The sequence below is a fragment of the Phascolarctos cinereus genome, unplaced genomic scaffold, assembly GCF_003287225.1.
Source record: "Phascolarctos cinereus isolate Bilbo 61053 unplaced genomic scaffold, phaCin_HiC Scaffold_3;HRSCAF=262, whole genome shotgun sequence".
NCBI classification, from domain to species: Eukaryota; Metazoa; Chordata; class Mammalia; order Diprotodontia; family Phascolarctidae; genus Phascolarctos; species Phascolarctos cinereus.
This window is the reverse complement of record NW_027555736.1, coordinates 47,226,815-47,254,732: the sequence shown is the minus strand read 5'-3', so window position 1 is coordinate 47,254,732 and position 27,918 is coordinate 47,226,815. Positions and strand designations below refer to the sequence as shown.

The 27,918-nt window shown below is 42.0% G+C and overlaps 1 protein-coding gene across 7 annotated transcripts in view; it reads right to left on the bottom strand.

Annotated features, from left to right (window-relative positions):
- CCDC33 (coiled-coil domain containing 33) overlaps window positions 1–27,918 on the bottom strand; it is a 221,305-nt gene that overhangs the window by 19,672 nt on the left and 173,715 nt on the right. For 6 of the 7 annotated variants that reach the window (XM_020994637.2, XM_020994640.2, XM_020994645.2 and 3 more), the window contains 2 exons: window positions 26,698–26,840; window positions 24,388–24,433 (listed from right to left, as the gene is read on the bottom strand). The exons of the other annotated variant lie outside the window; for it this stretch is intronic. In XM_020994637.2, coding sequence (XP_020850296.1) covers window positions 24,388–24,433; window positions 26,698–26,840 — 189 coding nt within the window. The remainder of the gene's footprint in view (window positions 1–24,387; window positions 24,434–26,697; window positions 26,841–27,918) is intronic. 7 annotated transcript variants of the gene reach the window in all.

Genomic DNA, 27,918 nt, shown 5'->3' with positions numbered 1-27,918 from the left:
TTCTTCAATTTTCTTGATTCTGTATATGCCTACCTACCCTTGGTAAGTCTTTTTGCCACTTTGGGCCTCAGTTTCCTCATCTGTCAAATGAGGGAGTTGGATTAGATGTCTTCTATCTCCTCTCCCCCCTCCCTTCCCAATCGCTATGACCTTTGGCCTTTACCTCCATTTGCAAAGGAATATTCCAGAAACACATCAGGCATATTTAGAACCCTAAACTATGCCCTAAAATTTGAAGGCCATTTATGTATATAGCACTAATGAAGGAAATGAATCACATGATGTTAGAGTTGAGAGGGATTATCATTTCCACCTCTATTTTGTAGATAGGAAAACTGAGGCCCAGAGTTATGCAGTGACTGCTTCTATAGGACACTTAGTGAGTTAGAAGTCAAATTTGAGCCTCTTTCAATCTTACCATGGTGTATTTTCAATAAAAGGACTTTCCCCTGGAAATAACATAAGAAAACAATCCAGAAATACTGGATAAAGAAGATTCACTGCAGATTGAAACTCCATAGGATGCCATCAGAGAGGAATCCCAAGTTTTATTTCTTCTGTTTCTTAATAGTCTGCAACTTTGCTAAAGTTATCATCTCAATTGGTGTCTTTGCTGATTCTCTAGGATTTTCCAAGTATACCACTTTACCATTAGCAAATAGGGATAGTTTTATCTACTCTTTACCTATATTTGTGATTTTACTTTTTATCTTATTGCTGCTGCTAACATTTTCAGAACTACAGAAAGTAAAGTGAGGGAAATGGGCATTCTTGCCTTATTCTTCTATCTATTTGGAAAGGTTCTAGCATATCCCCATGACATATGGCACACACTTTTGGTTTTAGATAGTTGCATTTTATGATATTAAAAAGATCCCTCTATACCCATACTTTGTAGAGTTTGGGACATAAAAGAGTGTTGTAGTTTGTAAAATGTTTTTTTTTTCCCTGCACCTTTTCATGTGGTTTTGGATGTTCTGATTTTTAATGTAATTACTTATATTGATTGTTTTCTTAATGTCGAACCATCTTTGCATTCCTGGTATAAATCCCACCTGATCATAATGCATGATTTCTTGGATAAACCACTGTAATCTGTTTAATAGGGTTTTGTTTAAAAACTTTTTGAATTGACATTCACTAATGATGTTGGCTTATAGTATTCCTTCTGTGTTTTATCTTTTTCTGGTTTAGGTATTTGTCTCAAAGATTCTGGTAGAGTGCTTTCTTTCTGTTTTTGAGAATAATTTGCGAAGAATGGGTAATAATTGTCTTTTAAAGTTTGATAGAATTTTCTTGTGACTCCATCAGAATCTAGAATTTTTAATTTGGTAGTTCCTTTACAGCTAGATCTATTTCTTTTTCTGAGACTGGGTTATTTAAGAACTCTCTCTTATTTTTTGACAGTTTGTATATTTTATATTTTTTGAAGGTATTCCTCTATTTTGTGTTCTCAGCATATAACTATGCATAATACGTTCTGATTATTTTTATTTTCTTTCTGGTTTTGTTGTGATTCTACTTTGCTTACTTGCCATTTCATTTGATTTTCTGCCATCTTTTTAAAAAATCAAATTAGTTAAAGGTTTATAAATTTTATTAGTCTTTTCAAAGAATCAGCTTTTAGTTTTATTTAACATTTTAACATGTTTTTTTTGGGAGGGTTTCCTGTTTTTCTATTTTCTCCTCTAATTTTTAATATTTTCTCTTTTGTGATTATCTTAGTTTAGCTTTATTGGTTTGCTTTCTAATTTAAAATGCACATTCAGTTTGCTAATCTTTTTCCATTTGTTTACGCATATATACATAAGTAAATACACGTAGAGATATGATTTTTCCCTTGAGGACTGTTTTATTTGCATCCGCAAAATTTTGATGTTGTTTCATCATTATACGTTTCTTCCCACATAATTATTATTTCTATGATTTGTTCTTTGATTCACTGATTATTTAGCACTAAATTGTTAAGTCTCCACTTGGGTCTTTTGTTTGTGGTCACATTATTATTATTGAGTTATTGTTTAAAGAGGATGTATTTGCAATTTCTGCCTTTTAACATTTGTTTATTCTTTGTGCCCTAATACATGGTCAATTTTTATAAAAATTCCATATGATGGTTAGAAATATGTAAATTCTTTTGCAGTCCCATTTACAAGATGCTATATGGCTTTTAGTTCTAGCTTCTCTAGCACTTTGTTCAGTTCCACATTTTCCCTTTTGTTTATCTTTCTGTTAAGACTTAATCCAAAACTGAGAGAGGGACATTGAAGTCTCCTGTTACTATTGTATTCCTCTCTCTGTCTTCTTGTAGCTCAGTCAGTTTTTCCTTTATAAATCTGAATACTAAGGTATTTAGAAGACATACAGCTATTGGTTTGTTGCCTAGGATTCTTTTCATCATAATGTAGTTTTCTTATTTATCCTATTTTTTCCAATGTTTGTTTTTGCTTTGTTAGGTAATGTGATTACAACACCTGCTTTTTTGGGCTCATTTTATACACGCTAAAATGTTTGCCATCTCTTCAGTTTAGTTTTATGTATGTTTTTGTTTTTTCAAATGTGTTTCTCGTAAGCAGCAGATTGTAAGGTTCTGTGTTCTTTTTTTTTTTTTTCAAAAGAAAGTTTACTTAGTCTTTGCAGAGGCGGACAGTCAATAAGCACAGTCAATGAGGACATCACACTGATTCAGGTAAGCAAAGCTTTCCAGTGTCAGGCAGGTTACTGGTCTGTCTCTGAAGAGAACTGAACATCTAGGTGGCATTTTTTACTTATCCCTTCAACAATTTGAGCCAGTCCTTTGTACCAGTGAAAATTTTTTTTAAAATATAAATTTATTTATTTTTAGTTTTCAATATTTACTTCCACAAGATTTTGAGTTCCAAATTTTCTCCCCATCTCCCCCTTCCCCCCAACCCAAGATGGCATGCATTCTGAATATCCCTTCCCCTACTCTGTACTCTCTTCTATCTCTCCCCCTCTTCTCTTATCCCTTCCCCTTCGATTTTCCTGTAGGGCAGGATAGACTTCTGTGACCCATTTCCTGTATTTCTCATTTCCCACTAGCATGTGAAAACATTTTTTTCAAACATATGGTTTTAAAACTTTAGGTTTCAAATCTTCTCCTTCCTCCCTCCCCACCTACCCTCATTGAAAAGGCAAGCAACTCAATATAGGTTATACATGTGCAGTTATGCAAAACACGTCCATAGTAGCCATGTTGTGAAAAACTAACTCTATTTCCCTTACTCCTACCCTGCCCTCCCATTTATTCTATTCTTTCTTTTGACCCTGTCCCTCCTCAGAAGTATTTGCTTCTGATTACCCCTTTCCCAATCTGCCCTCCTCTCTATCATCCCCCTGCTCTCTTGTCCCCTTCTCCCCCTATTTTCCTGTAGGGTAAGACAGATTTCCATACCCAATTGAATGTGTATGTTATTCCCTCTGTAAGCCAAATCCTATGAGAATAAGATTCACTCATTCCCTCTCACCTTCCCCATTTCCCCACTGTAAGAGCCTTTTCTTTTCTGTTTTTTTTTGTGAGATAATTTACCCTTCTACCTCTCCTTTCTTCTCTCAGTATAATCCTCTCTCATCCCTTAATTTTATTCTCCAGATATGACCCCTTAATCTTCAACTCACCCTGTGCCCTCTATCTATCTATCTATCTATCTATCTATCTATCTATCTATCTATCTATCATCTATCTATACACATATAATTTTTTTCCTCCTACCCTAATACTGACAAAGGTCTCATGAGTTATAAATATCATCTTTCCATGCAGGAATGTAAACAGTTCAACCTTAATAAGTCTCTTATGATTTCTCTTTCCTGTTTACCTCTTCATGTTCCACTTGAGTCTTGTATTTGAAAGTCAAATTTTCTATTCAGCTCTGGTCTTTTCATCAAGAATGCTTGAAAGTCCTCTATTTCACTGAATGACCATTTTTTCCCCTGAAGGATTATACTCAGTTTTGCTGGGTAGGTGATTCTTGGTTGTAATCCTATCTCCTTTGTCCTCTGGAATATTATATTCCATGTCCTGCAGTCCTTTAATGTAGAACCTGTTAAATCTTGTGTTATCCTGATTGTGTTTCCACAGTTTCTTTCTGGCTGCTTGTAATATTTTCTCCATAACCTGGGAACTCTGGAATTTGGCTACAATATTCCTAGGAGTTTTCCTTTGGGGATCTCTTTCAGGAGGAGATTGGTGGATTCTTTCAATTTCTATTTTGCCCTCTGGTTCTACTATATCAGGGCAGTTTTCCTTGATAATTTCTTGAAAGATGATGTCTAGGCTCTTTTTTTGATCATGGCTTTCAGATAGTCCAATAATTTTTAAATTCTCTCTCCTGGATCTATTTTCCAGGTCAGTTGTTTTTCCAATGAGATATTTCACATTGTTTTCTTTTTTTTTTCCATTCTTTTGGATTTGTTTCACAGTGTCTTGATTTCTCATAAAGTCACTAGCTTCCAATTGCTGTATTCTGATTTTTAAGGAAATATTTTCTTCAGTAATCTTTTGAATTTCCTTTTCCATTTGGCCAATTTTTCTTTTTAGGGCATTCTTCTCCTCATTGGCTTTTTGGACCTCTTTGGCCATTTGGTTTAGGCTATTTTTTAAGGTGTTATTTTCTTCAGTATTTTTGGGGTCTCCTTTAGCAAGCTGTTGACTTGTTTTTCACGATTTTCTTGTATCACTCTCATTTCTCTTCCCAGTTTTTCCTCTACTTCTCTTACTTGTTTCTCAAAATCTCTTTTGAGCTCTTCCAAGGCCTGGGATTGATTTATATTTTTCTTGGAGGCTTTGGATGTAGGAGCTTTGACTTTGTTGTCTCCTTCTGGTTGTATATTTTGATCTTCTTTGTCACCAAAGTAAGATAATATAGTCTGACTCTTTTTTCGCTGCTTGCTCATGATCCTGGCCAATTACTTGAGTTTTAAACTCTTTGTTAAGGTAAGAGTCTGCTTCCGATGTGGAGAATGTACTGTCCCAAGCTTCAGGGGTTTGTATAGCTGTTTTCAGAGATACTTGTAGGCACCTGTAAATTTTCAGTTCTACCAAGGTGGTAGATAAGGGGCGAGGTGTTTACTCCTTTCCTGGCCCGTGCTGTGGTCTATTAGTGATGACAAGTACTCCTTTCTGTCCTGCAACTGTAAGGAGGATTTCCTCTTCACAGCTGCTACACGCTCCACCATGCCAGTGCTCTTCCTTGCCCAGGACCACCCAGAACTGTGACCCAGATCCATGCACGGGCAAAGCCAGAGATTCCAGCCTCTGCACTGGCAAAGAGATCCCTGCAATCCCCCTCTGATCAGCCACTTGATTCCCCCTCTGTCTGTGGGCTGGAAGCTCAGAAGATAGCTGCCCCCCCTCCAGGGCCACGCTCTTGGGGAATTGGAGCTGAGACCTCACATTCCTCTCTCAGCACCGTAGAAACAGAATTTTCCCACTGACCTCCTAAGTTGTCTTTGGCATTTGTGGATTGCGGAATCTGGAAACTGCCACAGCTGCCCGAGATTCAGTCCTCTGAGGCCTGCTCCAGGTTCCCTGAGGCCTGCATGCCCACTCCGCGCTGCGCTGCGCTCCCAGCCTGGTTCGATACGCCTTTCCAATCAATCATCCAGGTTGTCTTGGGCTGGAAATTTGTTTCACTCTGTTTTTTGTGGATTCTGCTGCTTTAGAATTTGTTTAGAGCCATTTTTATAGGTCTTTGGAGGGGTTTGGGGGAGAACTCAAGCAAGTCACTGCTTTCACACCACCATCTTGGCTCTGTCCTCTGTCAAGGTTCTGTCATCCTGTCTGTCAACCTTTCTTGTATTATGGGTTTGTTTAATCCAGTCACATTTAAGGTTACGAGAGTTATGTTTTTAATTTCCTCCATTTGTCTCTAATGCTGAATATTTTTTAAAAGTTATGATTCATTTCCCCCTCTTCCACTATAAATACAATACTAGATGTCCTCAGGTACTTTAGCTTAATATTTTTAAAGGTGGCCCTAGTTGTCTGTTATCCTCTCATCTAAGATCTCTCTTCCCATTTGTTATCCATTTCTCTTTGGAATTTTAAAAAAATAAAATCTTTTTTCTTTCCTGCTTTAATCTAACTATTTAATTCCTCCCCTTCCCCCTTCTTATTCTCAGTTAGTCAAGTAGATTCTCCCTTTTTCACCTCCACTTCAACTAGTTCTGTTCATTAGTTTAAAATTTCTCTCTCTCTCTCTCTCTCTCTCTCTCTCTCTCCTCTCTCTCTCTCTCTCTCCTCTCCTCTCCTTCACTCTCTTTATTATCTAGTCTCTATGTCTACTCTGGATTCTTATTCTTTAGTTGTGGTCCCTATACTTATCTAGTCTCTCTCTTTTCTCTGAATTCCTCATGGAATCAACACTTCTGGAGTGTTCTTTCTGGACTCTCCCCTCTAGGCAGTTTCTGACACTGCCTTGTAGAACTCGCTTTTCTGATTTCTCTTTTCTATTCTCTCTCTCTCTCTCTCTCTCTCTCTTTCTCTCTCTCTCTCTCTCTCAAAATGCCAGCTCCTACAGGGGACAAAGATGACACTGCCCAGTGGCAGGACCCTCCCTCTCATATTTCCAATTATGCAACCCACCACTGACCTTATATCCTCCCTCTAGTCACTTTCCTCCTTCAAAATCTCCTCCTTGGGTTGATGTCTTCCAGTGCCCCCAAGTACTAGTTACCTCCAGGAGCTCCAAATCCTCCCCCACCTCCTGAGGCAGGATAAATTGTCTTTCTAAGCACTAAATCTCCATAGACAATATCCAATACAAGGTCCCCATCTCTCTTCACAGGACATCTCCCTTCACACATAGGAGCATGTAGAGGGCCGGCTCTGGGGAGTTGGAGGGCTTAGGCCAGCCCAGGTCTTACCTGCAGCTTGTACTAAGCCTGACAGCTGTGAAACTCAGGATGTTGGCTCACCACCCCCCTGTTCCATTTCTTGAGAACAGGATGCAGGAAGGGAGGAAACGGATAGGGTACAGGACAGGACGCAGGAAAGAAAGTAACAGACAAGGTACCAGGAAGTAAGGAAATCACTTAATTAGGTTTGTACTTTTCATGAATAACAATGTTACTATTGCTTGATCCAGTACTCTATAAGCCTGAGCCCTCAGATCAATAAACAGAGTTTGTTCTTCACTGCTCTCACCTGGCCCGTGTTTCTTTCTCTCTTCACACTCTGCTGCATCAGAGCACAGCCGGGGACGCAGGTGCTCCCGGCAGAAGCATTCTTCAGTGGAACTCCTTCCCCCCACCAAAACAAGGCTTCCCTCTTCTCTCCCCCCTTTCAATCCTTCCTCTCAGCCCTCCTCTTCATTCACTCCCCTGCAGGCTCTTCTTTTCCTGAGAGACTATAAGAGTCACTTTCCCCTGAAAGTGTTAATTTTTGACTAGATCAGGGCACTTTACACACTCCCCTCTGCCCCCCTCTTTTCCTCTCCTCTTTCTCCACCCCCCCATTTTGCAACTTAATCTCACAAAATACATTGATTCACCTGCAGGTGAAGTGCTGTGAGGTTATGTCTATAATGCCCCAGACCCATTTCTCAACCATTACTTCTATCTGACTTCTGTATTCACCCTTGTCTCTTTGTGCATGTTTAAAAAGGAGGTTCTAACTGTTCTTCTGATGTCACTCTCTATTGCTGTTACTGTCCTTGGTTACAGCATCTGTTTGTCCATCCTGCCTTTTTGTTGTTCAGGTCTGGTTTTCTTTCTAAAAATGTTTTGTATGCCTCTTTATTATTGAATGTTCATCTTTTTTCATTTATGGTTAAGCTCAGATTTTCAGGGTAAATCATTGTGTGCTGTATTCTGAGCTGCATTATTCTTTAGAACATATTATTCCATTCTCTCCTGTGTTTTATGATGGATGTAGAATAGTCTTAAATTTTCTTTCCTTTGTTTTGAAGGCCTTTCACTTGCTATTCAATTTCAAATTGAACTATTAAATTTAACCACTATGTGTCTTAGAGTTTCTAGCCTTGGTGGGCTTTTTTTTTTCTTTTCCTGGAGTCAATCTATGGATTCTTTCCACTGATATTTTTGTTTTGTGTTCAGATGTTCCGGGAAGTTTTCTTATATTATTTGTTGCATTATGTTGTTCAGGTTTTTTTTTACATGTGTTATTCTGGGAGATCTATTATCTTTATGTTTTTTCCCCCTATATATCCTGTCTTTGGAATCAATATATTTTGCTTGAATGGAAAGCCTATTTTCTTTAAATGTAATTTTAAAGCTTTTCTTCTTCTAGATCATCCTACACTTTTGTACATTTACATTGTCAATCAGTTATCTTGTTTTCCCTCTTGTTGTTGTTTCTTTAGTAAGTGTTGTCATTGTGTCATTGCAGATTTGATTTTTTCTGTTCTGCCAATTATTTTTTCTTTGGAGGCCATAAATTCTGCTCTTACAATTTTTATTTCTCTTTTAAACCATTAAGGAACAGTGTATTGTGGTTCCATGTTCTCCTCCAAATCCACAGGGTCTTGGGTTTCATCAAGGGTTAAATTATGTTCCTTTGTTTCACAATATTTATTCATAGACTTCTGAAATTGTTTACTAGATCAGAGGACATATTTTCTCCTGGCTATTAGTGTTTTCCTTATTAATTGATCTACTTATGCCCAAAGTCTTTGAGTTTTTTTCTTTGTTAATGTCAATCTCCATCCCACCCCCCTTATTTTTTCTGTTTCTCACTTTCTGACTCTCTTTCCTTTGATAGTGGTTTCCCAGGAGGCTAGATCTCAAAGCATCTCAGCCTTTCTCCACACGAAGAGATTTTTGGTTCGCCAGTGTAGATCTCTGCCCTGAGACTCTTTTGGTGGATAGAGTTAGTCCCAGCTAGATGCTGGGCTCTTTTCCTCAGACCTGATGGATTGCTAGCTAATCCCCCAAATGTGGTGCCCTATCACATTCTCTCTGTTCCTCAGTTCTCTGTCAGTAGAGAGCACTGTCACACTAATGCTGCTACAATCTGGGTTGATTTCTCTCATTTGGATATTGGATACTGGAGTGGTTTGCTATTTCCTTTCCCAGCTGGTTTTACAGATGAGGAAACTGAGGCAAACAGGGTTAAGTGACTTGGCTAGGGTTACACAGCTAGTAAGTGTCTGAGGCCAGATTTGAATTCAGGAAGATGACTCTATCTGACTCCAGGCCCAATACTCTAACAATTGAGCCACCTCAGTGCATTTCAGAGTGGGTCATACTAATACTAATAACAATAGGTAGCATATTATGAAAGTTTAAGATTTTCAAAACATTTTATAAATCTGACTTAAAATCAGTTAATCTTCATAACAACCCTAGAAGGTAGGTGCTATTATTACCCCCATTTTACAGATAAGACCACCAAGGCAGGCAGAGGTCAAGTGACTTGCCCAAGGTCACATAGCTAATAAGTGTCTGAGGCTGTATTTGAAATCAGGTTTTCCTGACTCTAGGTCCAATACTGCATTCATTGAACCACCTAGCTACCAAGGTGTAAGGAGTTAGAATATAAATAAAGAATTAAAGAAGATATAGGGAAGGAAATTAGAGTTATATAGAAGAATTTTTAAAAGATAAACAAGAGAATGATTTAAAACAGAAAATGAAAAAAATAATAAAGCAGTGGTTACTCTAAAAATGAGAGTAGCAGAGACAGAATAAAAATGTGAAAATGCATTAGTAAATATAACAACAGCAGTTTTCAATAGCTCACAAAGTAATGGGAAAAATACATAGGTTTCTATGGATCAAAGAACACATTTTGAAGGAGTTTAGTGAGACAATCTGAGAGTTATTGGTTTCTTATTAAAACATGATCAAAGAGACCATATATGGGAAAATAACATAAACAAACAGTCCAGAAGTGTTGGATAAAGAGGGCACACTGAGAGAATGCATAAGATGTTATTAGAGAGTAATCCCAAGCTTAAATCATGTAAAAGTATAGTCACTAAGTTCCAAAGCTATAATTTTAAAAATTGTTGATAACTTTTGTTTTTAGATCACTTCATTTCCAAATATATCTCTCTCCTCCCTCTTCCACCCAGAAAGTCATCCCATATAGCAAAGAATAGAGAGGAAAGAGGAAAAGAAACACTTCAGCAAAACCAACCAACATATCACATAAGTCTGACAGGATATGCTATAAATTTCATGTCCCTAGTTCCTCATCTCTGCAAAACCCCACAGCTTAAATTTTAAAGAATTTCATAAGCATCCAGGAGATTTCTACTTTCAGATCAAAGTATAGTAAAATGTATAGGATTCCCTATCAACAATAAAGAATGAAAGAAAATTCTAGAATAGGATACACTAAAAAGCAGAGGAAGTTGTCTTTTACTCCAAAATAACATATCCTGCAAAGTTGCCTATACCACTCTGTGAAAGAAAATGAATTTTCAGCAGGACTACACTTTTAAAAAAATGTTTCCTTCAGAGAAAACCAGAAATGAGCAGGCCATTTCAAACACAAATTTAGCAAAGAAAAGATACTTTATAAGGGTAAATAAAGCCACATAGCATAAAAAAGGCTAGGTGATAATGACTTGATATTTACATGCTCTAAAGAGACAATTTCCCCTTAGGAATCCTACATTATCTCACATACATTGATTAAACAAAGAAATACCCAAACTATATTTTAATGCTATTAAGGGTGATCAGAAAGAAGTGTCTTAGAAAAAGGTCAGAGAGCTGAAAGCAAATAAATCTGGTAATTGGGGCAACATATGTGAAAGTAATTCACTCTTTAAAAGTAGGGGTTAGAGGACATAGGGGGATCCTGAACCATACTCTTATGTAGTCTAGGAAAGGTAAGTATGATTATATCAGTAAAATTAAAATCCAGGGATTTGGGTCAGGTCTTGGGGACAAAGAATATGGGTCTTGCTTCTTTGCATTAGGCTGGAAACTAGGATATTATTGTTTCAAGAAAAAGAAGCTGCAGGTACCAAAGAAGGATCTGAAAAAGTCAAGTCAAAGACTGGATTAGGTAGGGAAGGGATCGTGTTTCTGTGGTTAAGGGAGGAGACTGTGACCAGATATTTAAAGCTGCACAGTATTTTGAGGATAATTTAATAGAATTTTATGGAGAAGAAAAACAAAGTTAACATGTGTGACCTTGAATGTTAAAGGCCAAATTCGCCCACTAAGTGGAAAAAAGTCACAGACTCAGTTAGAAGATAGAACCCAACAATTTGTTGCATATAATAAATACTCTTAAAACACATACACAAAGAGTTTAAAAAACAAAGGACTGGAACCCAGTGTATTATGTTTTAGTTAAACCCCCAAAGCAGGAATTGTAATCATGATTTCACATAAGTCCAATGTTTAAATGGATACTGTCAAGAGAGAAAAACAGGAAAACTACATTATGCTTATAGGTATCATAGATAATGAAATAATATTAATATTGAGTAAATTACATTATAGCATACATTATTGCCATTAAGAGTGTATGTGTGTGAGTGTGTGTGTATGTATAGGTATGTATGCATATTCCTACATACATACATATCTGTAATGTCATTAATTGTAAGCAACTTCAATGTCCCTCTTTTGGAGCTTACCAAATCTAACACGGGGGTAATTAGGAGGAAAATTATGGAGCTAAATGGAATATTTTTAAAAAAAACCAAATTATAAACTTATTTTCATTTGAATAGAATTTTTAAAATATATACTTATTTTTGAACATCATGCGGCTATTTTATTTATCTGGGTAAAAAGAACTAAGTTAAAGTCAACAAACATTAAACACTGACTATATGTAATGCAAGATGGAGCACAGTGTATTAGACAGAGATCTGGTCTTGGAGTCAAGTACTATCTCTAACACTTGAAGTCTATCAGCAGTCATTTAACCTCTCGGTGACTCAGGCTACTCTCTAAGGCATTAACTTAATAAATGAGATGCTGATCAGCATTAATGGAGTGAATTTAAGTACTGGGAGCTCTTCACACTGATTAAATTATAGACTCCTACCAGAAAATACGTGCAAGACACTGTATTATGTGCTGAAATCTTAGAATGACCAGAAAGGATTTGATGGTCATAATGAATCTTGAATCAGCAATGATGGGCTTGTTTCCTAAAAGCAAACTTTGTAATGAAACAATAAAAGCACACTGCTCTTTCCTATTCTCCTATTATTCTTCCTTCTCCTTTTTTCTGTTATTACTTTATAAGTTTAAGTTTGCAAGTCTCACACTCCAGAGCCTATTTCCTCTGAAGCATTTTTGCTATCATTTGTGTAACAGTACCATATTGCTCTGAACAGTCAGGCTTTGCATAGGTATAGTTAGGTGAGAAATGTGACCTAGTTCCTTTTCCAGTTCAGTTTACCTTATTTATCCTTCATTCCACCCACTCTACCCCATTTTCTCTCTCTGTGGATAACTCGACTTCCTTAAAACTGTTAAAAGGCAAATGCTGTAAATCTCCATAACACAAATGTCCAACAATGAATGAGACAAATTCTATCTACTTTGCCAAGGCTATGCCCAATATGCAATCAAGCTGTTGAGCTATTGGCCTATTGGGGAGAATGAGAGCATAGGGTTTAAGAGTAGTCCATAGGAATCATAGCACCTGGGTCACTAAGTTAAAGTAGATCTATTGAGCATGACTGTCTAGTTGAAGGAAAATAAAGTTAAATAAAGTCTTAGCCTGTAAGAACCAATGGCAGAGACTCCTTTGAGGCTGGTGATCTGATTTCACTGATTGGCTCAGTCTAGATAAAACAGGTCATTGCACAGCAGGACTACTGCATGAGTTCATAGCCTCCACACCCAGATGGGATGGTATAATCCAAGGAACCCCTCTTTGCTGAGTCTGGGATCCCTCTTCCCATTTATTTATCCTGTGATTACACATGTCTTTCTCAGAGCAAATCTATACAGGATTGGCACCAGGGGAAATTTATCCAGTCTTTGTGTTCCTGAGAAAGTGTGAATCCTTGGGTAAAGAACTGACTAGTTTGTGTCTACCTCTGAATAGCAGAAGTGTATGGGGAAGTCATCTGAGTCACAGTGGAGGAATCTGATAAGAACTAGCTATAGACTAGACTAAAAGTATAGAATGTGAGGGCTGGATATATGAAATCTTTGAGGTCATCTAGTATAATGGGGTTCTTAACCTTTTTATGTGTAAGGACTCTCAGAATAATATTTTTAAAGGTACAAAATAAAATACATAGGATTGTAAAGGAAACCAATTACTGTATACTGAGACAGACAGTTGTCAAAATATTTTTTAAGAACAAAGTTCACATACCCTAGATGAAGAACCTCTGATTTAGTCCAAATCCTTCATTTTACTGATGAAGAAATGGGCCAGAGAAGGGAAGTGGCCCTGTCCAAAGTCATGCAACTTTTTAGTGTTAGAATGGGGAATAAAACCCATGTTTCCTTACTTGCAGATGAATGTTCTAGAAAGAGCACCATGTTGCTTCTCTCAGACATTGAGCCTTTTGCCTAACTGTGTAACTTAAGTTCCATTTGCCTCTACTTCTCTGGGGAAGAGAATAGAAGTACCCTCCTGTCCTCTTCTTTAGCATTGCTCTAAATTCCCTGTTCATTTCCAGGCCCCATGACCAAAATGAAACTGGAATATCAGAAGATGGTAAAGAGAATAATACATTTTTTTAAAAAAAAGGAATCTACCCTCTCCTTCCCACTCTCACTCCCCTAGTTCAGAGTCTAAGTGCCTTCAGACTTCTATTGCAGTGGATTCCTAACTGCTCTCCCTACATCCAGTCTTTTTCTCTCTAGTTAATTATATAAATCACTTCCAGAATAATCTTCTGAAAGAATTAGAATTATTTGCTCAAGGTTATATAGATAATCTCTTTCTGGATCACTTCCTTGTAGCAGAGAGGCTCACGTAGCTCAGTGAAACTTTGATCTATGCTGTGCAAGGTTACCAAGACAGAGAGGTCACAGTGGAGAGTTCTGATCCAGTGGAGAAGAAAATGGCAAACCACTCCAGTATTTTTGCCAAGAACATCCCACAGACAGTGTTAGAATGATTAAAAAAAAAAAAGACATCGGGATGGCATGCTATGATCCACGGGGCCACAAAGCATCGGACAGGACTGAACAACTGAACCATAACAAATATAGATAATAAATGGTGAGGTTAGGACTCAAATTCAGGCCTCCAGACTAAAAAATATCAGTGTTCTTTCCTCTAAATAAAGTCTATCTTCTCTACTATGGCCTGCCATTAAAAAGAAAAAAAAATAGTTTGACCTGTGATTTTATTGATGTAGAGAGCTCTCTGAGTAGGAAATTTCTACATCTGTAGAGCCATTTTACAATTTAGAGGGTTACCCAGGGCACATGAGAAGTTAAATGATGTGCCCAGAACCACCTAGCAAATATCAGAGTATAACCCAGGTTATACTAACTCTGAGGCCAGCTTGCTACCCACTCCATTATGCTGCTTCTCCTGGCAGGATGCATAGTAGATTGCTTAGTGTGGGTTCTGAAATCTCACTATTAGTGTCTCTTTTTTTTCTTTTTAAGTGGTAAGCCCTGCTATCTACGAGGTTCCTCCACAGGAACAAAATTCAAATGTTACAAAGGGTTTAGCAGAAGCCCCAGGAGAAGAGAAAATGGCACGCCGTCACAGGAGTCAAGGACAATCTCGTTGGGGAACAGTCTTTGATCAGACTTTCTAACTGATCACTAATTACTAGCATTTGGATACATTTTTAAAGAATGATTCCATAGAGCAATATTGAAATAGAAACACCTGGGTAGAAGCTAACTGTCTTCCCAAGTGGGGATTCAATTCAACAAACATTTATTAAGCCTGGTATGTATGGGGGGCAGGGAGGGGAAGATGCAAAGTGTAATAAGACTGGACCTGGATTCAAATCCCATCTTAGACCCTTACTAGCTGCTTGACTGTGGGCAAATCACAACTTCTGAATCAGTTTCCTTATCTGTAAAATGGGGTTAATAAAAGCACCTACCATTGTTTTTGTGAGGATAAAATAACATTTGTAAAAGTGATCTGTATACTTTAAAATGCTGTGTAAATGTTGTTATGATTATCATTTCTTTGAGCTCCATAAGGCTCCAATAAGACATTCTGCTTGTGGTCTACTCATGTCCCTTCCTTTCTTCTCCCCATCTTCTACCCCTATCCCTGCCCTGCCCCTTTATCTTCCATGCTGGAATCTTATGTGGCCCATGATTACCAAGAGATCATACATGGTTCACTCCCAGCATCTTTCTGAAATGTCAGATGCAGGACACCAGTCAGACACACCTTCTAGAGACTTTACACTTATTAGCTCATGTGATCCTCACAACAACCCTGGTAGGTAGGTCCTATTATTATCCCCCTCTTACAGATGAGGAAACGGAGGCAAACGAGGTTAAGTGACTTGACCAGGGTCACACAGCTAGTAACTGTATGGGGCCGAATTTAAACTCAGATCTTCCTGACTCCAGGCCTAGCACTCTATACAGGCATTCCCATATTGAATTAATGGAGGAATTCTTAATCTTGGACCTTTGAACCTCAAAGGAGTCTGAGGACAGATTTCCAGGGTCTACAAACCTGGAAGGCAGCTAGATGGCACAATGGATAGAATGCAGGGCTTGGAGGCAGGAAGACTCACCTTCCTGAGTTCAAATCTGGCCTCAGACACTTACCAGCTGTATGACCTTGGGCAAGTCACTTACCTGTTTGCCTCAGTTTCCTCCTCTGTAAAATGAGTAGGGGAAGGAAATGGCAAGCCACTCCAGTATCTTTGCCAAGAAAACCTCAAATGGGGTCATAGAGTCGGACATGACAACAACAAAATGAACTTGCAGGGGGAAAGTGACATTTTAATTCCAAAATAGTTTCCTTTGTAATCCTATGTATTTTATATTATGCATTTAAAACTATGGTTCTGGGAAATTATCCATCTATAGGCTCCACTAGAGGGGTGCAGGACACATAAAACGTTACAAACCCTGGGCAGAGAGTGATCTGGGTGTGCTGAATCCCAAGGGCAACCTCTTACAAGATGGGCATTGACTCCCCTTTTCTTCCTTCTGGGGCCTGAAGTTCACTATGCCTAGAGATCTCTCCATGAGACCTAGTTGCCTCTTTCTTCTCTGGCTCCTGAGACCCAGATGGATGGAATCATAGAATCAGAGGGTTTAGGACTAGAAAGAATTTTACAGCTTAAGAAATTGACAGCTGAGGAAACTGAGGCTTAGGTTATTTGCTCAAGGACCCTAAGTCAGAATTTAAACCTCTGATTCCAAAGGCTACACTGTGCTGCAATAGGACTGTGCAACCCTTTCCCCTTGTCCCTGTTCCCAAGCACCAGTGTGCCTTCATGTTATGCCATAATCAGTTAACTAACTACTCATCAGTGTCAGTCAACTCCTCCTCCATTTAGCTGCCAAGGAAATATTAAATAGCTGCCATGTTCCACCTCACAAAGAGCTGAATTCAACTTGACAGCCAGGTCATTCCCCAAAAGTCCCCTTTCCTTATAATGAGCCCTTAGACACTCCCCTCCCTGTCAGGATAAAGGGGCTTGGACTTCACCAGGTGATCTCTAAGATTCCTGCGGTTCCAAATGGGATGGTTCTACATATAGCTTCACTTGCCCTTTCTGTAGAACAAGTTGGACCTGGTGGTCTCCCTTACCTGAGGGGGCTGGGAGCAGGAATCTCTTAGGGAGCTTTGCGATTTTCCTTTCTTAGGGACTCATTGTCCACCTCTGTAAAATGAGGAGGTTGGGCTCATTCTGGTCACTGAGGGAGCTTCCAGTTGTGAGTCTTGTCCTTGGGGAGAGGGAACAGGGCATGACTCAGTGAAGAGTCGGAGACAGACTTCCCCTTGTGCCAGTATGGGTGGGGGAGGGGTGTGGTCACATTTCTAGGAACAAATGATGGGTGATAACTACCTTTCCTAGACCTGAGATAAACTTCAGCCTTTCCCTCTATCTCCCAGTCCGCTCTTAACTCAGATACATGTTCTCCACCAGCACTGGGGCAATCATGACTGTAGTGAGACCCCATCTGACAACTTTCTGTAATCAGAGGCTGTCTGAATAACCTAGAGGCCTTCCCTTTACATCCTGCAGAGTCCATAGCAAGTGAAAGAGGCCATCAGAGGAGGGAATGCAGGTCTTTGTGGCAGGGCCACGTGGGAGCCCACTTGTCTGATCCAGGGAGGTTAAAAATGCAAAGAGGTGGGGGCAGCTAGGTGGCGCAGTGGACAGAGCACTGGCCCTGAAGTCAGGAGGACCTGAGTTCAAATTTGGCCTTAGACCAAACACTTGACACTTACTAGCTGTGTGGCCTTGGCCAAGTCACTTAACCCCATTGCCTTAAAAAAAAAGAACAAAACAAAAATGCAAAGAGGCAGCTTGATATAAGCCTAAACTTTTCCTCACTATTAGAGCTGCCCTTGCTAGATAGTGTAGATTCTTTCCCTGGAGGGCTTTGAGCACAGACTGAATGGCCCTTGCATAAAAGGGAATCCTTTTTGAGGTGTGGGCTAGCCCAGATAGCCACTGAGGTCCCTTTGAGCTCTGAAATTCAGTGATTTGTGTTTTTTTCTGGCCAAACAACTGCTCTGAAGAAAGCCTCACCAAGGCAATCCCAGCCTCCTCTTCTGAGGTCTGTTTCATCCACCCTCTTCAAAGTTTCAGTTCTGTCCCTTCCCACCCCCCCCCCCCGCCCCCTCCCCCCCCCCCCCCCCCCCGGCTCTGGGGATGATTTGGATGGATCCCAGAAGGGAGAAGAATGTCCCAGTGTGAGGTGGTGAAGTGGGCGGTATGTGCTGAGACTGGAGGGGAATTGAGTACGCTGCCATCCTGCCCAGGTCACTCCCCAGTGGTTGTCGGATATACCTTTAACAGGCCAAGGTGCCAGAGCATGGTGGAAAGAAGGATGGTGTGCAGACATGGCTTCATTCTGCAGATCACTTGTTCTGCGCTCCCCACCTCCACCCTACAACAGCTGGGCTGAGAGGACCTTGGGAGAGACCCAGCTGAGATAGGGAAGCAGGGCCGCAGTAGCCCTGACCTGCTCAGTCCTGCTGTGTGCCCGCACTCACCCCCCCCCCAAACCCGGCCCCAACATCAGAGCCTTTGCGTCACCGCCAAAGCCTTGGGCTGGACAGGCTGTTTGAATAAACAAAACACTTGGGGCAGTCAGTTCCCAGCTCAGATCTCTCTCCTTGGCTACCCGCCATACCTCCCCTCCCTCCCCTACCAGCCAGGCAGCATCTGAATAGACACCTATTTCCCCCTTTCTCAGTCTCTGCTGCCTCCTACCAGACCACCATCACTCACACACCTGGATGACCAGGAATAGAGGCAAATCTCTACCTTCTGAGCACTCTGTCTCTTTCTCTCTCTGTCTCTCTCTCTCAGCACTGATTAAGCAACTACTGTGTGCCAGACAGTGTTAGGTGCTAAAGATATAGAGACAAATATGCAAGAGTTTCTGCTGTTATTCTATTGAGGAGGAACAAAATACACACATATCAGTATAGGAATAATTCATACAAAATAAGTAATTTCTGCAGGCGTGGGAGAGGTGAAGGCACGGACCACTGGGGGAATCGGATAAGCCTTCTATAAGAGGTAGCCCTGGAGCTGAACCCTGAAATAAGCCAAGGAATCTCTAAGGTGTCACTGAGGACACAGTAACCTGTACAAAGATATGGAGATGGGAGATAGGATGCTAGGGACAAACAGCCAGCAGATCAGCAGATCATAGAATGTTTTAAGGGGAGAAATATTTGATAAGCCTGGAAAGGGAGGCTGGAGCCAGACTTTAGGGGGCTTTAAATGCCAAGCAGAGAAATCTGTACTTTACCTAAAGGTAAAGTTGGAGCTTCTTGAGCAGAGGAGTAACTTGATCAAGCCCTATGCTTTAGGAATATCAATGCTCCTTCTCTGCCCCTACTCCCGGACGTCCTGACACTCTGTTCCAGGCGGAGATGAGAGAGTTTGCTTCCTGTTTCCCTATTTCTTCTCTTCCTCTACCAACTCCTTTCCTTACCAGGTACTAAGGATCCCAGGATGCTCAACTCTTTTCTGCCAGGAGGCATGGTACCTGATAATCTTCTCCCTGAGGCAGGAGAGAAGCCCAGAGAGGTCAATGCTGAAACTCAAAGAAAAGAATCATAGGATGAGAAGATCATAGATTTAGGCCTGGAAGGGACCTTAGAGATAGACGTTGAGCTCCATCTCGTGCAGAATAGAAAACTAGCCCAAAGACATGACCTCACATAGGTAGTAAGTAACTGAGCTGGGATTCAGACCCAGGTCTTCTTTAAGTTTCTATGAGACTCATTGTGTTGGGCAATTTAAAACTTCATTCATTCATTCACTCACTCATTCATTCATTCACGTGTGGTCTTGCCTTAGTCTCTTCATTCAGAGACATAAGGTTCAATACATGTCATATACTTGTTCGATGGCCTGCACAATGTTTAGTACCTTGCTAAGAAATTCAGTTCAATTCAATAAGCATTCATAATGTACTAGGTACTAGGGATACAAAAATTAAATCCAAACAGTCCCTGCCCTCAAGAGCTTACATTCCCTTGTGGGGAAATAATGTGCAGCATATATAACAATGAAATATATGCAAAGTAATTTAGGGAAGGCGAGGGGGGGGGACCCTAACAACTGGGGAGGAGGAGGACCAGGAAAGGAGGCACTGACACTTAAGTCGGACTCTGGCAGAAGCTAGGAATGCCATGAGGCAGAGATGAGGTGTGAGAGCATTTCAGGCTGTCCCAGCACCTCTCTAAAGGCAGCCCATGGAACATTGCCGACAGGGAACTGGAATTGGGCCAATTTGGTGGGTACAAAGAGTCCATGAGGGGGAGTGCTGTGAAATCTGTCTGGGAAGATCAGTTCGATTCAGACTGTGATGAACTTTAAATCTAAAGGCGTTTGAGTCTCCCTGGGTGTCTCACAGCCGTCTCAAGAAGTGTTAGGCCATACCCTACAGGAAAATAGGAGGGGAAGGGGATAAGAGAAGGGGAGAGAGATAGAAGAGAGGACAGACTAGGGGAAGGGATATTCAGAACGCACGCCATCTTGGGGTGGGGGGAGGGGGAGATGGGGTGAAAATCTGGAACTCAAAAACTTGTGGAAGTGAATGTTGAAAACTAAAAATAAAACAAATTAATATATATATATATAGAAGTGTCAGGCCATTCTTGCTAGCTAAGGTAGACTTTAATTGTTGATTAAAAGGGCAATCTTTTATGTTCCTAAGCATCTACTCAGGTGCCATGTCCAAAGAAATCATCACCTATTGGTCAAATGGGCCAATAAATTCTACTTCTGCAGTATTTCTCATGCCTATTTCCAACTCTACACACCCCCTCCCCCCCATTCCCATTTCCACCCAAAATACAAAGTCTTATTACCAGACACCTGGACTATGGCAACAGCTTCCATCAGTTAATCAATCAAGAAGCCTTTCTTGAGCTTGCACTATGCGAGATACAAAGAGGAAAGCAAAGCAGTCCCTGCCTTCAAGGAGCTTACAATCTAACCTCCTCGTGGGTCTTCCCTCCCCCTATTGTCACACCACTGCTGGCCTAACACTCCTTACGTATTAATTTGGCCACGGTCATCCCTTGGCTCAAAAAACTCTTCAGGACCTCCCCCCAGCCCCAGTGCTCACTGAGTAAATACATGCAATTTGTTTATAGAATAAGGTTTACAAAGCACTTTCCTTGTGAAGTAGGAATGCAAATACACAAAAGATTTGTGATTCAGCCATCCCTAGTTACTTCCGAGGAGGACATTCCCTTTGCTGACACAGATTACAACCCGTCAATGGCTTAGTACCATATCCTAGGGAGTTGCTGGAGGCAAAGGAAAATGAAATGACTTACCTAGGATCACACATCTAGTAGGTGCCAGAGTCAGGAATTAAAACCAAGTTATCCCCTTAGCAAGATATCCCCTGTGCCACCCTATGAGTTGCTATGATAGTTGACATTTTTATAGAACTTTAAGGTTTGCAAAGTAATTTACAAATATTATCTCATTTGATCCTCCCAATAACTGGGGGTGGTAAGTGCTGTTCTTATCCCCACTTTGCAAAGGGGGAAACTGAGGTCAAGAAGGTTAAATTATATGACTGGGAAGTCACAGCTGAGGAAATGTCTGATGTTGGATTTGAACTCAGATTTTCCTGCCTCCGGGCCCAACATTCTGTCCATGATGCCATAAGTGAATAATAACAGTAGCACTGGCATTTCTAGGGCACCATAAGATTTTCAAGGTACTTTAGGTATAGGATTCTCATTTGATGGAGACCACAGGTGCTATCATCTGAATTTTACAAATGAGGAAAATGAGCTTAGAGAGATTAAGTTGACTTGTCAGGGTAGGAACTTGAACCCGGGTCTCTTGACTCTAAGTTCAATGCCATTTCCAGGCTACCATGGTGCCTTAAAAAACACCTTAGTCTGGCATTTGAGGCCTCCACAGCTTAGCACACACCCCCTTGCACTTCCCATTTCCTAACCTGTTCCCTGACCGCTATCCCCATTGAACTCTTTCCTGTTCCCCACAGCTACCCCCAGCTCTACTGACCAGGGCAGAATCTCATCCCTTGGCTTGAGGTCGAGGACAAGCTGAACTCTCTCCATAGAGGACTTATCCTTCTACAATCTGATAGATTTCCTGGAGACCCCACAGGAGATGGTGCTCACCAGGCACCTATTCCAACAGGTACCTTTGAGTCTCAGGCCTTCTTCAGGCAGGGACCAGGAAGTTACTATACTTTTCTCTTTGCCCAGCAGAGGGAGGCCACCTCCCACAAATGATCCTGACTCAAGCTTTACTTTTTCTATTTGGAGGATCTGGGAGTTACTTTTTAGCTGGAGGGAAGATGGACCTGGGCACCTTGAAGAACCCTGATTTATGGACCTTTCCTATGGTGGAAGGTGCTGAGGGAGCTCCAGGACCTGACTCCTCTAAACATCTTCCTCCACTCCCCCACCGGCTCAAGGATGGAAATCATGGTGAATTTAAGAGGAGGAGCACTGTTGAATCCTACGCACTACCTGTGTGGCCCTGGGTAAGTCATTCCCTCTTCGGGCCTTACTGTAAAATGAGTAAATTGGACTAGGTGCCCTCTAAGATGTCTATGATTCCAGAGAACCTCCCCAAGCCCTATCTCTACCCCTGTTCCTAGACAGTCTCTAATCTAGTCTAATCTAATCTAATCTAGTCTCTAATCTCCAATGAGAGGAAGCATGGCTTAATGGGGAGGTGGAGAGAGCTGGACCCAGACCCAGAAGATCTGGGTTTGAATCCTGGTTCTGATATTTATTAGCTGTATAACCATGGACAAGTTGTTAATTGCTCTGTGCCTCAGTTTCCTCATCCATTAAATGGGGGCAAAGTGCCACGTGAACCTTATCCTAATAAAACAGGCCAGTTATTGTTGCTATCTACCAGCCTAGGAAAAAAATGAATTGGCCTGGAAGGAAACCTGGAAAAATGGAATCCATTCAGTCCCAACCCCGAATTTGAAGGGACCATATTCACACCACCCCTGCCTCGCACAATTTCTTTCTTTAAATTTCTTTATTCCATTTCTTATTTCTATTCTATTCATTCTTTACTTTTCCCCCCAGAGAAACTTGAAGAGACTTGGGTTCTGGTAGGGGCTCTGTTAATTTCCTGTGTGACCTTAGGCAGGTCAATTTGACTTTTCTTGGCTCATTCTGCCTCAAAGAGCTTTCAGAAAGATTTGAGGAGAGAGAATAGATAAGAAAATAAGAAGATAAAAAAATAATAAATAAGAAGAATATACAGTCATTCAACATCAGAGCTGGAAGGGTTCTTAGAAGCTCCCTCGGCGAATTCCGTTCCCTCACTTTATCAATGGGGAAAATGAGGCCCAGACACATTCCTCCCCACCCCAGTCTAGAACTTGGATTCCATTTGAATGTTGTTTGAAGACCTGAAAACACCTAGCATGGTGGCGTGCACACAGTTGGTATTCAGTAAACATTTATGAGTCATGGATTCAAGTACAGTGTGTAAAATACAGATTATTCCATGGGCAAGGAGCCTCACTGGTGAAGCTAGGAAAGCAGTATGGGGTGATGGAGGGGTGTAGAGCGAGGGGCCAACCATAGGCCTGGGGCACCTTTAAGGTAAGACAGATGGCATCTTGTGAGCACACATATGGAGGCATTCACAAGCAGGAACACACGTGCTTTCACACCCAAAGCTCTCTGGGATCTAGGGGGAAGTGGGAGAGCTGTTAACCCCCTCCAGGCAGAAGCCCTGTCTCTCACTGTCTCTGGTGGTGTGCTAGGAAAAATACAATAAGCCATTGTTTCCACCTATAGAGGAATGAAGCATTGCTGCAGCTTTTAGAGACAGGGAAACTGAGGCAGGGAGGGGATGCTGTCACCCATTGGACAACAGAAGCCAGAGCTGACCTTTAGGTTCTACAAGGGCTTCTAGTCATCCAGCCAGGTGGTCAGTCAGTGAGGCAACAAGCATTAGTAAGTGTTGACTACGGGGAAGAAAAAGTGCTCCGGATTTCCTTCTCCACCTCTTTTCCCAGTGAATTTTCCTCTCCATCAAGCACCAGGTCCTCTTTCTGAGAGAAGGAGCACATGTGAAAGTCTGGAGGGAACCTCAGAGACCACCTAAGTCCAATACCTTCATTTTGGAGGCTAAAGGGAGAGGAAGTGATTTGCCTGAGGTCACACAGGCTGTTATCAGAGGTGGGATTTGAACCCATGTCTTATGACTACTGCGAATTGTATGTATGTCTGATGGCCAGTTGTTGACTGACTCTGTGTGTGTGTGTGTGTGTGTGTGTGTGTGTGTGTGTGTGTGTGTGTGTGTGTGACCTGGGATTTCATCTGTGTAAGGGAACTGACCCTTAATAAACTGAGGCCAATAGAGGCTGAGTAACTTGTCCAAGGTCACCTAAGTCATAAGTGGAAGAGGTAGATTTTGAACTTAGCTTTTCTGGTTAAAGAGATATTTCTGAGCACACTATGCTGTCTTGATATGCCTGCCTAACTGAAGGACCGTTCAGCTCAGTTTGCTAGCTGGTCCTCTCTGGCCTTCACACAGAGCTTCTGTTTTGCTTTCTCTTTCTTCTCCATGTCACCTTTCAGAGGAAATGTTCTCCTTGCCAACATATGCCTCCGTTCCCCCCCTGTACCCACTCATGCACTTGAGGGATCTCAAAACACCTGTAAACCATCAGGGGCACTGGTTGATCAGCACAGGAAGCATCTGCCTCTGGGGGAGACTTAGGGAATGGAGCCCTCAGTGGTGCCAAGGAGAGGGCCCAGAAGTTCTGTCTGCCCACTGCATAGACCTCAGAGCTACTCACCTCATACAGATGGTCTTGGGTGTCTGAGGATTCCAAATAATAAAGACTGCAGAGAATGAGAAGGTGGCCAGTCACAAGAGGGAAGTGGAGGCCCAGACCACTCCGGGGTGGAAGGAGATGCTCCCCAAAGGGGGCTCCTCTCCCACTCTATTCCCATGAACAGCTCCTCAGTCTAGAAATGATTGTCTCCTTGCTGCCTTCCCAGAGTTCACCACACCTGTATCTCCGAATCCCCTCCTTCGGTCCCCAAGTCTGGGCCTCCTCACTGCCATGGAAGCCCTGACTCCTTGGGTTTCTCCTGTGGTCCTCAGATTCTCAAAACAAGCTTGGACTTTGAAAGTCAGAGCTGTCCTCTGGCTGATTTATCTCCATCCAGTTGGGCCCATTTGCTTCCATCAGTTTTTCCCCTTATCCACTCCCCAGTCTTCTTTTCCCCCAAGTGTCTCACTGGCATAGACATGATAATTTCCCATATCTTTTTTTTCCTGACCTTTTAACTTCACAGCCTTAGACCCATCTCCCCCAGGAAGTCTTCCTTGATACACACCAACCAATCACTAACCCTTCAGCTCAGTATTTTCCCTCAGCATAATCACAATGTAGGCTCTCTCTCTCCTCTCTCTCTCTCTCTCTCTCTCTCTCCCTCTCTCCATCTCTCCCCCTCACCATCTCTCTCTGTCTCTATCCCTCCCCCCTCTCCTTCTGTCTCTCCCTCCTCTCTTTTCTTCTCCCTCTGTCTCCCCCTCTCTCCCTCTCCCTCTCCCTCTCCACCTCTGTCTCTGTCCCTCCTTCCCTCTCTCTCCTTCTACTCCCTCTTTCCTCCTCTTTCACCCATCTACCTCCCTCTCTCCTTCTCCTCCTCTATTTCCCTCCTTTCTCCCTATCTCTCTTTCTCTCTCCCTCTCCATCTCTCTCTGTCTCTGTTTCTCCATCTCTATCTCTCCATCTCTCTCCTCTCTCCTTCCACCCTCCCTCTCTCTCTATCTCCCCCTTTCCCCCCTCTACCTCCCTCTCTCCCTCTCCTCCTCTATCTCCCTCCTTTCTCCCCCATCTCTCTTTCTCTTTCCTCTCTCTCCCTATCCATCTCTCTGTCTCTGTTTCTGTCTCTATCTCTCTGTCTCTCTCCTCTCTCCTTCCACCCTCCCTCTCTTTCCCTCCTCCCCTTCCCTCACCCTGACTTCATCTTTTCTCTCCCTTCCTCCTCTTCCCTTTAGACTATAAGCTCCCTGAGAACAGAAATATGGCCTTATTTCTCCTCTGCACCCTTAGAGGTCTCAGTACAGGAACAGGGTATTGCTGAGGACTTACTTGACTCATTGATTGTTGGCAGTAAAGAAACAAATATAATCAAAGCCTTGGTTCTAACCCTGCTAATTTGGAATACGAGAACTGACAGTTTCCCTTTGTGCTTTCAATCAAGAAAGGTCTCAAGAAGCCAAATAAAGGGATAAATGAGGTTGCTTGGGCAATGTATAAACAGCTTAAGATACCAAATTATTCCCATGCACTTTGACATCACCCATTTATTTACATCCAATTAATTGATACAGTCTCTATGACAGCACAGAGTGGCTAAGAGGAAATTCTCAGTTATCTGATTGTTCTGTGAATCTGCATCCATCTCTAGCCCTTAAAGCAGGTCGCCTAAGGGCCGGCCAACACTAAGCAACATTTTATGGATTTAAAATCAGAGGCCATTCAGTCTTACTCTCTCATTTTACAGATAAGGAAACTGAGGCCCCAGGAAACTAAGTGACTTGCCCAAGGTCACACAGGTAGAAATTGATGGAGGCAGGATTCAAACCCAGGTCTTTTGACTCGAGAGCCAGTGAGCTTTCTGCTGATCTGCTTTGCCTCTGCTCTGGTTAGCCCTGGTTACTATCAGTGCTTCATAGGCCCCCAGATTTAGAGCTGGAAGGGGCCCAGAGATCAACTAGTCTAACCCGTTCATTGTACAGATGAGGAAACTGAGACTCAGAGAGAAATAAATGACATGCTCTAAGGGTACACAGGAGGTCAATAACAGGGTTGGGATTTGAATCTGGGTCTTGGATCCAGATTTTTTTCTTACTACAATATTCTGCTAGTGCCCAAAGTTGAGCTTGAAACTAATAAGCCTAGATTTGGCAAAAATATTTGACAATTCAGGCTTGACCTCTGCCACCATCATTCTAAATTTGCAAGTGGAGTTGGGATCCATCTGTTCTGGACAGGGCTTGTATGGGTGCTGGCCCTGAACTCCCCTAGGGTCCTGCCTCTGACTGTCCCACCCCCATGCCCACCCCCCTCCAGCTCTAAAGTCCTCCATACCTGCTATACAGATGCACCTTCTCATAGGGCAGGTGGGAGTACTCATTTGTCTCTTCACTAGGCCACACCTTGAAGGGCTGGGACCTTGACTGGATCTTGTGTATAACCTTCTGATGTGGCCAACGTGGGCTGAAATCTTCTAGCTGTGGAACCCAATCAAGTCATGGTCACCAACCTGTGGCCCGGGTGAGACCTCTCTGCCCTGTCCTTTCACTCTGGCCTTGTCCCAGAGCCCTCTGTCTACAAGACTTCTCCAGGGTGGAGTTTCCAGGAAAGGGAACCCTTTTGTAGGAGGCAAAATGGAGGTTGGGAAGGTCAAAAAGAAATCATCGAGGAATGATATGTCCTTAAGTTGGGTTGGCCTCCCCTCCTTTGAGAGGGGAGTAGTCCCATATGGGGGCTGTCTGTCTGTTGTAGCATGCAGGGTCAGGTCCCCAAGCAGGCTCAGTGAACTCTAGTCGGGTGAAGGAACGTGTTTTCCCTCATGAGGGCTTTAACATTTTTTTCCTTTTGGACCCAACCTGTGATTTCATTGGTTTAGGGAAATTCCAGTGAAGAAATTCTCTCTTCCAGTGCAGCGAGGAGCACAATCAGCAGAATTTGAACGTTGGTTTTCCTGACTCCAAGGTCAGCTCCCTAAACTATACCAGTCCATCCACCAGGCTGCCACCATCAGGGCTTGGATGAGCAGATGTCAGCGCCCTAGAATTAAGTATGTCTGCTCCCCTGTGATGTGAGATCCAGGGGGAGAAAGTCACCTTGGAAATGGGCCAGGAGGGGGATGAAGGGCAGAGATGCAGAGGTCATTAGTGCCTCATTGGCTCTTTACCATGCCCTCTGCTACCTCCCTTCCCAGCCCTTCCCTCAATCTCAGGGTGGGGAGGAGTGGAAAGGGAGGACCCGGGGAAGCGCTCTTCCTTGAAGTGCCATTTTTCATGCTAACACAGCATCTTCTGTATAGACATATCCAGGCTACACGACCCTAGGCAAGTCATTTAATACCTCATTTATGGAAATTCAGATTTTAGAGCGAGTATTCATTTTGCAAAGCAGTTCATCTCTTTTTCCTACCCCTCTAGTCAAGGGGCCCCTTATTTATTAAGCACCTGTTGTATGCCCAAGCCAGGAGAGAATCTGGGAGGAGGATGCCAGTGATCTAGGGATCTCTAAATATGACTGGAGAGATAGGAGAGACCCACATAAAGCAGACACCAGGGGCTA